We start from the raw sequence: 12,734 nt of genomic DNA, 5'->3' as shown, positions 1-12,734 counted from the left end.
CTGGGATTACAGGCGCATACCACCAGCCCAGTCTCCAGCGCCCAGGGGACGGGGCTGGCACACCCACTTAATTTTTCAATGAGATTTTATTGGTATGTTTTAGGTATGTATGATGATTACATTTCTCATAGGGAATTTGTACCGGTACATGATATAACTGGTTTCTTTTTTTCCCACATTTCCCTACTCTCCCTTCAACCCCTCCTCCCCTCCCATTTATAAAAGGTTTGTTTCCAGTTTTTCCTGCTTTCCTCATAGTTTGTACTTTTCCTTTCTTTCCTTCCCCATCCCCCTTCCCTTGTTACTGTCCACATTTGAACATTCTCTTCCTATTTTTCAATAGTTATGATACATTTTGGTCCTTATTTACTCATGTGTCCAATTTATTTCGTTTAAGAGTACAGTCTCCAGGTGCATCCATTTGCCTAGAAATATCTCAAGTTTATCCTTCTTTAAGGAAGCGTAGACTCCATTGTATTTTTAAAAAGCCCACATCTTCTTTATCCATTCACCAGTTGACAGGTATTTGGGCTGTTTCCATGACTTGGCTATTATAAACTATGCTACTATAAACATGGGTGGTATGATGCCTTTAATTCTTTTAGGAAGCTACCAAGAAAAGGAATACCTGGGTTGCCTGAAACCTCTAGTCCTAGATTCTTAAGGAGTCTCCACCCTGACTTCCACAGTGGTCGCACCAGCCTGTACTCCTACCCAGAGTGCAGATGGGTTCCTTTTCCCCCACATCCCTGCCACCATTTGTTACTGGTTGATTTCTCGATACCAGCTATTCTTTCTGGGGTGAGATGGAATTTTAACATTGTTTTAATTTGCATCTGTCAAATGACCAGTGATGTTGAACATTTGTTCATATATTTATTTACTGTTTTTAGTTTTCTGTCTGAGAGACGTGTTCATCTCAGATGCATATTTTTCAATTGGATCTTTAAAATTAAGGGGTCTGATTTTTTGAGTTCATTATATATTCCAGAGAGTAATCCTTTGTCTGAGGCAAAAGAACCAGCACTTTAATAAGATAAATTCTTAGTCCTGTTGGTTAAATGACCAGAACAACTGTTAGGTTTCACCACTCACAGAGAAGGAAGCCGAGTATAGTGGCACACACTGTAGTCCCAACTGCTCTGGAGGCTGCGGTGGGTTTCTGCCTGAGCCTAGGATTTTGAGACCAGCCTGGGCAACACAATGAGACTCCGACTCAGGAATTTAGAAAAAGCAGGAGGTAAGGGAGAGAAGAAGAAAGGTTAGCTTTTTAGAGTGTCCCAAGTTCAGCATACAGTACTGATACTTTCACAGTGAGCTCAGGTGACAAGAATGGCTTACGTTTCTCGAGCAGTGACTTGCTTAGCTTTGCACAGCTTTTATGGCTGGCAGCTAACCAATACTGTAACTAAAGACTGGAAGGAATCCAAGTGCCCACCCGCTGGGCCTTGGAATGAATAGTGGTGCAGCTGTGTAGTGCACCTAGGACTGCTATAGAGAGAGCTCCAGAATAAAATGTTTAAAATCAAAGTATGGAATGCTACCGGGAGATAGCTCAGTGGCATAAGTGCCTACTGGCAAGTGCAAGGTCCTGAGTTCAATCTCAGGCACAAACCAAGCAACAACAACAAAAAAGTATGGAATGCTTTATGTGGTGTTGCATGTTATGTTAAAGAGGGAAAGTATGACTCTGAACATACATGTTTATGTGTGCACAGAGAAACGTGGAAGATTAAAACCCAGGGGCCAGGAAATAGCACAGTAGAATAAGCACTTGCCTGGCAAGTGCAAGGGCCTGAGTTCAATCCCTGGTTCCACAAAAATAAACAAATAAATAAATAAAACCCACCCAGAATGGCTACTTTATATGGGGAGAAAGGAAATGGAGATAGGCGCTAGGCTTCTCTGAATACCTTATTTTATAGCCTAACCTACATAGTGAAACCCTATTTACAAAAAAATATTTAAAAATTAAAAGATAAAGTAACTTGGGCAAGAGATTTAACTCAGCAGCTCAGTGCCTGCCTGGCGAACATGGGGTCCTGAGTTCAATTCCCAGTACAAATAAATATTAATAAAGTGGCTAAACGTAATATAGTGATTTACTTCAGATGATCTTAAAGCAGTGTTTTAGTTGCATGTCCCTAGAGAGATGCGTCTCGGGTACTAAGACAATCATAAAAACTTCTGAATTCATATTTTTGTTAATGCTGTTATCTTTTTTTTGGTGGAACCGGGGATTGAACTCAGGCCTGTGTGCTTGCCAGGCAAGCGCTTATTCTACGGAGCCATCTCCCCGGCCCCAATGCTATTTATTATCTTGAAACGTCATATGTTCAAGTTAAGCAAAGATTATGTTAATGTCATTAGAAACTAAGGCTTTCCAGGTTAAGAAAGACAGCAGTTAAGATCAAAAGATTCCATTTCAGTGTAGCATTACCTCTGAACAGAAATACTAATATTAATAGGGGCTCATGGTACTTGTCTTTTCCTGAGCAGTCTGCATCGTGGCATTGTCCCCCAACAGACAGGGCCCAGAAACCGGCAATGGCAGCCTTATCACTAAGGCCTGGTTCAGAGCGCCCCCTATTCGGAGCCCTGGCGGGAAGTGCGCCGATGAGCCTGAGGTGATGAGCCTGAGGTGGTTTCTCCTGCTTGGCAGGAGGATGCTGGGCCTGGGGCTGTGTGAGCCGACCGACCGCCAAAGAAGGGACAGTGGCCCCTTAAAGAGAGCAGTGGTGGAAGCTGATGAGATGCACCTTGTTCTGGCAGGTTGTATCATAAGCAGCAGTAACAAAATTCAGAAACACTGGTGCCACATTTGAAGGTGTCTAGAGCACTAGCTCATTGTTTAGAAAATTGTGAAAGAAAATCAGTTAAGCATGTATGAAAGTCAGGTTTCTGATAAATGGAAGCTTATCCTTTGGCTGTCAGCAGCTCCTCTTGCGTAGCTCATGGCCCCTCGCCTTTTTCTGTGTTGTGTAATAAAGGTAAGGCCGGGCTGTGCCCAGGCCGCTCTGGTGCAGCGCCAGGGAGCAGCAGGAGAGGCAGCTGTCTGGGCCGACCGGGTTACTGTCTCCTCTGAGCAGAGCGGGAAGTCCCTGGGCCTAATGTCACTGGGCCTCTTCTGCCTCTGGCCGTGGCCCTGGCTTACAACGCTTTTGATTTAAGAGGTGTTGAATGGAGCAGGGAATTCTGCTCATTTGCTGACAGTAAAACCACACCCTGTCTGCAAGGCGTTTTGAGAAATAACCTCAGAGAGCTTGAATTTACTGTCAGGACCTTGCCACTTTGTGCACAGGCCGGAGAAGGCACCCAGGCCTAGACTAGAAGAGCAAGCATGTGAGGCACGTGTGTGCGTGGAGACCTGCAGAGCTGGTGCTTTCTTCTGTCCCAAAGAATCCCTGAGACCTGAAGAACTTGCGGATGTCATTTTCACGCTGCCCAGTTTTGGAAACAGTGACCTATATTATTTAATGACCAAAGCTAATGTGATCCCTGTGAAAGAGCCCAAAATTGGGAATCCCAAATGCGCTGTGTGTAAATTGGCCTAGCTTTGTGTTTCTTAAAATGTACTTGTCTTTTACTTGACACTTTAAGGACCAGAAACTTGGTTAGTCTTCTTTGCTTTTTTCTGGGTATTTTAAAGCAATGCTTTGATAATACCATGTTTTATTGTAAATGCTTACTATTTGAGATTTATTTAACCTTTGTTGGCCCCTCTACTTAAAGAGAAAAACTCTTTCCTGCTCTATTATTTCATATATGGCAGAAGAATGTGGAAATGCAGTTAACGTGAGAGTCCTACGAGTGGGGTATGCTGGCGCAGGCCCATGACCCTCGCACTCGGGAGGCGGAGGCAGAGCCGTCGCATGTTCAGCGAGCAGCTTGGGGCCCTGGAGAGGCCGTGGCTGTGTCTAAAATAAAAAGCGCTGAGTGACCCTCAGCGCAAAGGCCGTGGGTCCAGCCCCAGTGCCACGAAACAGACACTGAAACTGCCAAGTGAAAATTACTGTTGAGCCGGGGGAGATGGCTCTGTAGGATAAGCGCTTGACTGGTAAACTCAAGGATCTGAGTTCAATCCGCGGTTCTGCAAAAAAAGGAAAATTACTGTTGAGTCTAGATCATTTCAAGTGTCCTCTCCAAAGCAAAGATTGACTTGATTTTAAATGAGCCGACTAAATAGAGGTACAAGTTAGAGAGTTAGAAATAAGTTTTTAAAACATAGTATTTAACAAGTCAGCATGCTGATGTTTACCTTCTAGTTTAAGTCCTTGAAGCCATTTCTTTCCCCCTCCACATTCAGAGCCTGGACTGTCAACATCAGACATCCTGTCTTGGATCAAGCAGGAGGAGGAGCCTCAGGTCGGGCCCCCGCAGGAGGCCAAGGAGAGCGAGGTGTACAAAGGCACCTATGCAGGTGAGTGGTGGCTGAGGAGCTGCTCGGCCCATCCTACCCATGCCAGGAGGATCTGAGAACCTGCCTGGCGCAGGGTCTGGAGGCAAGGAAGGGGCGGAGGAAGAGGCAGACACGTCCCCTGAGTTAGCACTGAAACAGAGAGGCTGCTAAGATGAGCTCTTAAGTGGGCAAGCAACTCTTAGATGCAAAGACAGTAAAATGCAGATGTTGGGGCTGAGGGCATAGCTCAGTAACTGTGATATTTAGCACCATCTATGTAATGACACTTCAGTTATAAGTCTCAAGGTTGTAAGGGACCCAGCTGTATACAACGTAATATAATCTGTTTTTAATGCCTTCTTGCCCTGTGTTCCTTTAGGCTCTGGGACGTACAGTTTCTGCCCTTCCTGAAGCTTCCCCTGGGGACATGTAGCATTGCTAGGCATGTCTGCTATGGCAAGCCAATGGCAGGTGGGGTGGTGTTAATAAAAGAGGGAAGACGCAAAGGAACACACGTCCTTTCTAGCTTAGGTATTCAGGTGGGGAATAAAGATGTGGAGACAGGGAAGGAGAAGATGAGTTCTACAGAAGTGAGCACAGCAGGCATGGTGGAGCACACCTGTCATCCCAGCACTCAGGGAGCCTGCGACAGGAGACTGCAAAATTGAGGCCAGCCTGGACCATTTCATAAGACCCCATCTCAAAAAATACAAAGGGTGGAGAATGTATCTCAGTGCGAAGGCTCTGGGCTCAGTTGCCGGTACTGAAGAAAAAACCCCAAAATAGAGTAAGCAGAGATGCGGAAGTAGAAACGTGTACTTTGTCTCCAAGGAGAGCAGAGACAGCCGATCCTATGGAGGATCTATCCAAAGGACAGAGGGAAACAGAGGTCAATAGGTGATTCTGGCTTTGTCCCAACAGGTGACAGAAAAAGCTGATGCACAGAATGATGAAAGCCAAGTAGGGCAGTATCAGGCCCAGGCTTTTCTTCCCCCAGCAGGGAGCAGTGTCAGAGAGGCACAGCCAAGAGGCCTGAGGGTATGCTGCAGCAGTGCACGGGTCTTGGCTGGTATCCGGGCTGCAGAGGTCCGTCGTCTGAGCAGTCAGGAGCAGGGACAGCTGTTCAGGGCTGGGCAGGACGTGAGGTAATTCTGAGTCCTTTCTTTCAGAGGAGGAGCTTGTCATCAAAGTTGAAGGCCTTGCCCCGGCCGCCTTGTGCCCTGAGGTGCCGGTCACCTTCTCCACTGCCCCTGCAGCAGCGGCAAAGGATGTTTTCCCAGATGTGGCTTTCAAAAGCCAGCAGTCCGTGCCCATGACACCTTTCGGACGGGTAGCCACCGACCTGCCCGAGGCCTCGGAGGGGCAAGTGACATTCACTCAATTGGGAAGCTACCCACTCCCGCCTCCTGTTGGGGAGCAGGTGTTCTCCTGCCACCACTGTGGCAAGAGTCTCAGCCAGGACATGCTGCTGACCCACCAGTGTGGCCATGCCTCCGAGAACCCTGGGCCCTGCGCCCAGTGCCCGAAGCACTTTCCTGCGCAGCCGACCCTGGGCAGCGCCTCCCAGGACCACGCCGGTGAGACGCCCCCTACCTGCCCACACTGCTCGCGGACCTTCACACACCCCTCACGACTCACCTACCACCTGCGTGTGCACAACAGTGCTGAGCGCCCCTTCCCCTGCCCTGACTGCCCCAAGCGCTTTGCTGACCAGGCGCGGCTCAGCAGCCACCGGCGTGCACACACCAGTGAGCGGCCCTTCCGCTGCACACAGTGCGGCCGCAGCTTCAGCCTGAAGCTCAGCCTGCTACTGCACCAGCGGGGCCATGCACAGGAGCGCCCCTTTTCCTGTCCACAGTGTGGCATCGACTTCAATGGCCACTCGGCCCTCATCCGCCACCAGATGATCCACACAGGCGAGCGGCCATACCCGTGCACAGACTGCAGCAAGAGCTTCATGCGCAAGGAGCATCTGCTCAACCACCGGCGGCTGCACACGGGCGAGCGGCCCTTCCCGTGCTCACACTGCGGCAAGAGCTTCATCCGCAAGCACCACCTCCTCAAGCACCAGCGCATCCACACGGGCGAGCGGCCCTACCCCTGTGCCCTCTGCGGCCGAAGTTTCCGCTACAAGCAGACACTCAAAGACCACCTGCGCTCAGGGCACAGTGGGGGATGCCCAGGCGACAGCAACCCCTCAGTGCCACCACCTGAGCCGCCTGGGCCACTGCTTCCTGGAATCGAAGCCTCTGGCCTTGGAGTGAGCACAGAGGCACTAGAGACCAGTCAGTGGTATGGGAACGGGAGCGGAGGGGGGATGCTATAGCTGCAGCTGCAGCCTCCTCCCCCCTGCTCTGTGCACAGGCTCACAGAGGGGACCCCTCCACCCACAGTAATTATCCTCCAATGTGTCGGGGAATTCAAGGTCCTCTACAGTAACTACTGTCTCAGAACTTCATAGCTGTGCAACAGTACCATATCCGGAAGTCCAGAAAAACTGGGATCAGCACCCCCATGTTTCCAAAGATGCTACAAAAGCAGAAGTTAGGAGACTCACAGAGAGGTTGGAAAGCCAGGTTTCTGTCTGGCTGTCTTGTCCCAGGGCCAGGCCTCAGTGAGCTTTATACCATGTAGAGAAAAGTGTGCTGGGAGAGCCTAGAGCTCACCTGAGGCGGGCGAATGGTGAAGGCCTTCCCTCAGTTCTTGATAGGTGAGGTGGTTGTCAGAAGAATGTGCTTTAACCATGGCTTACCTCGCTGCCTTCTTAAACGCTCTGTCCACGTCCCCTGTGTAGCTCACCCATCTGTCCTGACACGTCAGGACTCAGGACGGCCTTCCTGGTGACCCTCCGTTATCTTCTTATACATTTGTTTATATTGGGGAGCAGAACACTGATTTTACTAGCTTATCTAAGAAGACAGTTCCTAAATTGTACTGCTTGGTTCTAGCGGTTAGACTCCTGTACCAACATTTGCTACCAGGGATCTTTGTAAAGATCCAGGCTAAGGAACTGGGAGCAGTTTGACAGCTAGAGAGCCCCAAGAAATAGCTGGCATAACAGCGGCAGCAGCTGGAAATCTGTGCCTGGCCTGTGTTTCTAGAGCATTCATGTCTCCCTTTTTCCAGGCCGGTAAGCTGAATTTTTAGTTCCCAATGTCTGGTTTTTTGCCAGTCACCAGCAGCAGTGATCACAGTGCCCTCCACAAGTACGAAGGAGTTTCTGAAAGCGCCCCTTGGGGCAGGCTTGGCTTTCTCAGATCTGCAGCAGTGGGGTGGTGTTCCCAAGCTATCCAAGAGAGTGCTGTCCTCTCAGCTGGCCCTCCTGCATTGCCACCTCCCACATCCCCGAGAGGCAACCCCATGTTCAGACAGAGCTGGCCTGTGTGCCTCATGGCTACTGTGTGTTCTTTTCTTGGGTCACTCAGTCCCTGGAGCATCTGAGTCTGGTTCTGCCCCTGAGTGTCTTTACACTTGATGCACGCCCCCTTCCCTTTACAGTGCTCAGATTTTCATCTGCAGAATGAGACTGAGCTGAACCTGGTGGTGCACGCCTATAAGACAAGCACTGGGGAGGCTGAGGCAGGAGGATCACTCTGAGTTCAAGGCCAGCCCAAACTACAGAGAGGGAGAGACTCTGTCTTAAAAAACAAAAGATACACCCCAGCCTCCACCTGCATGGGAGGGCGGTGAACCTCCACAAATTTAAAAAAAAAAAAAAAAAAAATGCCTTGTGATACATTCCTCCTGCCAAAAGCCTGTCTCTGCTCTGGCTTCTGTCCAAGTGAAGCCAAATAAGACAGCAGAATCAAAGCAAAGGAGTTCTTGCAGAAACTTGACTGAAATCAGTTTGATTCGTTGGTTTGCTCTTGTTTTGTGCCTGATGTAGACGACAGAATGCAGAAGTCCCACATCTTAGGCGAAACAGCTCTTGTGCCCTCTAGTTCCCCTAAATATGCAGTGTTAGGGCAAGGTCTGGGACCTGAACAGGAGGGAGCCTCCTCCAGTAGGTGGTAAGACTTGGGTTCTCCTTCCAGAGTCCGACCTTCCCTCTGCCTCACCGTTCAGTACCATGCGGGGAAAGCTGTCAGCCCAGCTGACTGTACCCCCAGGAGGCTCGGTGTGAACATGTGGCTAGGAGGACAGTTACAGTTCTAAAACACCGCACTGTGACAGTCACTAGACCAGGGACCACAGGCGACATGAAGGCTGGCCTGCTGTCGTGACCACGTTTTTAGGCATTGAAAATGTTAATAAAACAAGCCAGGTGGTGGGCAGCACCTGGTGTATCGGGATGAAGATAGGAAAATGTAGGAGTTCTGAGAGTCCCAAGAGCAGGGTTCTGGCTTTACTGATGCCCCACTAGGACCTCCGTGCCCTCTAGTTTCAGCTCTGTGATGTACCTTGCTTCCCACACTGAAAAGGGAGAAGAATCCTAGGAGAGCACTACTTTTAGGTGGTGAGCTAAAATCCTAAAGATCTTTTCTGAATGGATCCAAGTGTCTTCCAGGCTATGCTGGAGAAGGGGCTCCTACAGGAGGCTTGATGTGGGAGTAGGTTACAGTTAGGATTCATTTTAGCCCAAAACATTTTTTTTCTTTTTTTTTTTGGTGGCCAGCTCAGCCCACCCTGCGGGTGGGGCTGGCGTGGCATGTAGTGCTGAGAATTTGAGGATCAAACTGTGGTCCCTGCGCACTTGCTTAAGCTTGCCTATCCAGGCACTTTAGACTCCTGAGCTATCTCGCCGGCCCCCAAAAGATTTCCTGAGGATGCACAACTTAGTATTCAAGTACTGCAGATAAATCCAAGCCTGCTCTGCAAGGAATGGTAGCCTGCCGAGACCCAGATGTTGGCAGAAACTGAGCACGGGTCAAATACCAGCATAGCAAGAGCTACATGCTGCATGTGCAGGGCCACCTCAGAAGGATGGCAGGGGCATGGCTCTGGTACAAAGCAGGGGGTTCCGCAGTTTATTACATTCTCTTTACCAGGTAGAACTCCATGCCACCTCTATAGAATGTATTTGCTAAAGATTCAAAAGTAGATTGGTGAAAAGCTAAGGTAAAGTCCAACAGAAAGCTTTCAGCATGTGGAGGAGAAGCTGTTGGTCCAGCGGACACTCCTGAGAGAAGCCCTGCATCTAACACTGTAATTGCACAGACCAACGTGGAAGAGGATGGCCTGTAGCGCACTCTTCACCTGCCCGCCCTCCGGACTGTCACCTGTCACCTGCCCACTGGGGTGCTGGGGTTCACTCACTGGACTGTCTTTGCTAGCATTTTCATTGTCACCACTGGGTGAACCTCTGGTTCAGCCAAAAATATGAAAATAAATGAAAATTGGTTACTGGCCTAGAAAGGGCAAGACTCTTCCTTTTCCACTGGATGCTTCCTGCTGCAGACTCTTAGCTGAGCTCTAGAGCCATTCATTCCCTGCACGACATCCCATGTTAGTAATGATGAAGGACAGGGTTCCTGGCTTCTTTGGAGAGATGGGCATCTCTGCCTATTCTACCCAGACCTGGAGGCTTAACAGGCAGTAATACCAAATGCTTAACTGTTTCGGTCTGCAAAAACCTCACTGATCGTTTATTTTTAAAGGGCCCACATTTTCCGACGAGTGGATATCGCAGATCTCTGCAGATGCTCCTGCCCCCGTCACAGCTGCATAGACAGCAGTGGCCTCAGCAGCAGCTGCCCAAGGGCTGCTCCTTAGCAAGGACTGAACATCCCGCCAGGCTCTGGAGGTGAAGATTCTGCTAGCACAGATAGGTTATCCCATGCGTGTGCTGGCCGCTTCTGACCTGCTCAGTGCACTCTGGTTCCAGAGCTGTAGCAGGGAGCACTCGCTCTGCACAGCACACGACTCAGGTGGCTGTGTTGGTTTCAGGATTCCACAAGCAGCAGGTCCTTGACTGGTGGCGTGAGATGGTATGGCAGCGGCAGCCTGGGGTGGCCAACTGAGGGCAGGGGCTGAGGCAGACCTCGACTGAAGTCGCAGCCAGCACGAGTCATGTGCTGATCTGTTGTATGTGTAGTCATCCTGAGCCTTGCTTCCCTTATCTGTAAAGTAAAGGTAATGGTATCTGTATCGAGATGTTCCTGCTTAAAAGGAAATTTAGGGAATTCTTTAAGACAGAGCCCATGACACAAAAGGAAGATTTTTACAGGACCAACCTGAGGAGGTCCTAAAGCTGAGCTGGGCTGACTGGTTGCCTCTCAGCTTTTTTTTTTTTTTTTTTTAGTAACTACTTAGTTTATTAAGATTGTCTGAATAATTAACAAAATCTAGCTTATTTAGTTATATATTACCTTTTTGCCTCTCAGCTTTTTGCCTAATCTTCTACTTCTGTTTTGTCTATTCTCTTTCTAAACCTCCCAGCTCCCCTAAATGTCTTTTTTTTTTTCTTCTTCTTCTTTCTTCTTTTGGCGGAAGCGGGAATTGAACTTGTGCTCTTGCGCTTGCCAGGCAATCTCTTATTCTACTGAGCCATCTCCCTGGCCCATTCCCCTAAATTTCCTATGGCGCTGTTTTACGTTTTCCTCCGTTCAGATTCTGTAGTAGCACATGCAGTGATCCTCCTGTTTCAGCCTCCCTGGCACTGGGATTACAGGTGTACACCACCATGCCTGGTTGCAGTGGCGGGGTTGGCACAACATGTGGTGCCAGGGATTGAACCAGGGTCCTTGCACTTGCCAGGCAGGTGCTTAAAGTGCTGAGCTATCTCCCTGGCCCCGAGATGGAGTCCTGCTTAAGCTCTTGGGCTTCTGCCAAAGACTTCTACTTTATAAGCACTGTCCCAGGCCAGAGCGCGCTGCTCCTGGTATGGAGCGCCTGAAGGTGTGTTCGTGCATCTTGTGGACGGCGCCCTGAGTCGCTCGAAGTCAGCGAGGGTGCCCATCCCTCTTTGGCCCTGTCCCAGCTTCTGTTTGAGTAACTGGCCACAATCACACAGACTCACTTGATCAACCTGCTCAATTGCCTCCCCTCTGGAACAAATTTCACCCCTAAAAACCAAACACCCATCAAGGAGGGCACAGCAGTGCAGACCAGCTGGAGTGGCTCAAGAGCCGTGTGCACAGAGCTGTCCGAGAAGCCACGCTGCACTTCAGATAATGTCTTTGATGAAACTTCACTGAGCTCCGTGACTTTGCTTGTTAGGGAAGCCTGTATTTGCCCTAAAAACTTGAAGCCTAACTACAGCACTTTTAATGCTTTTGTGCAGATGATTGTTTTCATACAAAATGACCTCAAGAGGAAGTTAGGTGGCCCGAGTTTACTTTTGGTTTCTTTAGTACCGGTTTACAAATGCATGAGGATTAACAAAGGGCACTTGGACGCTCAGCGTTGAGACGCAAGTGCTGCTATGGGAGGTGCAGGAAGATTACTTCCTAGTTGAGCCGTTTCCTGAATGACTTGAGTGCTTTTCTTCATTCAAGATGAGGCAGAGATTTCACGTCCCGTGTACTTCCCTGTGCTGGGAGACAGCTGGCCCAAGACTGCAACTTGGAGAGCAGCGGAAGAAGTGGAATGGTGGGCAGAGAGTGAGAACAGAGCTTAACACGGGAAACACCAGGCTGCTCCGTGTACTGTGGGGACTTCTAGCAGCAGCTTTACTGGAAAGAGGAAGGGAGCAGGCACATTCTTAGAGAGACCAGATTAAACAAACACAACTGAAATTAAGAAGGAATGAGAAAAATAAAAAAATAAAATAAAAAAGAAGGAATGAGAATCTATGGACATTAGCTCTTCGTCTTGTTTTGTCTTTTCGAGACAGGGTCTCACTATGGAGTGCAGGCTGGGCTTGAATCTGCTCATACAGGTCAAGGTGATGGTGAACTCAAGCGATCCTCCTGCCTCAGCCTCTCAAGTGCTGGATTATAGGTGTGTGCCCCATGCCCAGCTGAGTTTATAATTTTTAAAAACAATGTAAGACAGCATCTACTAGCCAAGCTCCATGAGTACACAGGATAAGAACGGTGGACTGGAATAATTACCCAGTCCTGCTCGTCTCCCCAGGTCTCGGGCTGAGAAGGTGAGTAGAAGAGTGTTGTCGAGTTTGTTCTTGGCAGTGTGTGAGAAGAGCCAGGCACTTGGAAGCTACCCATGCCCGGGCCCACCCTGCCACGGCTTCCTGCTACATGGTGGAACCTGGAGATTTGCTCTGCCCAGGTCCCCTCAGTGATCCTAATGCACCGGGAGACGCAGTGGACATTGGAAGGGGAAAGTCACCGGGTTCGCAGTGGCCAGTTACCCGCTTTACTGGGGCAAGGAGTGGATTGAGGGTCGAGCAAGAACCTTTGAGCCCACAGTGGGAAGTCTTTTTTTTTTTTTTTTT

General features: G+C 49.3%; 1 protein-coding gene across 1 annotated transcript in view; it reads left to right on the top strand.

Annotated features, from left to right (window-relative positions):
* The window catches only part of Znf398 (zinc finger protein 398), a 127,116-nt gene extending 118,103 nt beyond the window's left edge, over positions 1–9,013 (top strand). Inside the window, exons 5-6 of the mRNA XM_012514192.2 lie at positions 4,307–4,420; positions 5,569–9,013. Of these exons, the coding sequence (XP_012369646.1) occupies positions 4,307–4,420; positions 5,569–6,725 (1,271 nt within the window). The 3' untranslated portion in view covers positions 6,726–9,013. The remainder of the gene's footprint in view (positions 1–4,306; positions 4,421–5,568) is intronic.
* Positions 9,014–12,734: the final 3,721 nt, after the last annotated feature.

Source organism: Octodon degus, unplaced genomic scaffold (genome assembly GCF_000260255.1).
Source record: "Octodon degus isolate 3935 unplaced genomic scaffold, OctDeg1.0 scaffold00027, whole genome shotgun sequence".
Lineage (NCBI taxonomy): Eukaryota > Metazoa > Chordata > Mammalia > Rodentia > Octodontidae > Octodon > Octodon degus.
The sequence above is the reverse complement of the archived record's forward strand: the minus strand, read 5'-3'. Positions and strand labels throughout refer to the sequence as shown.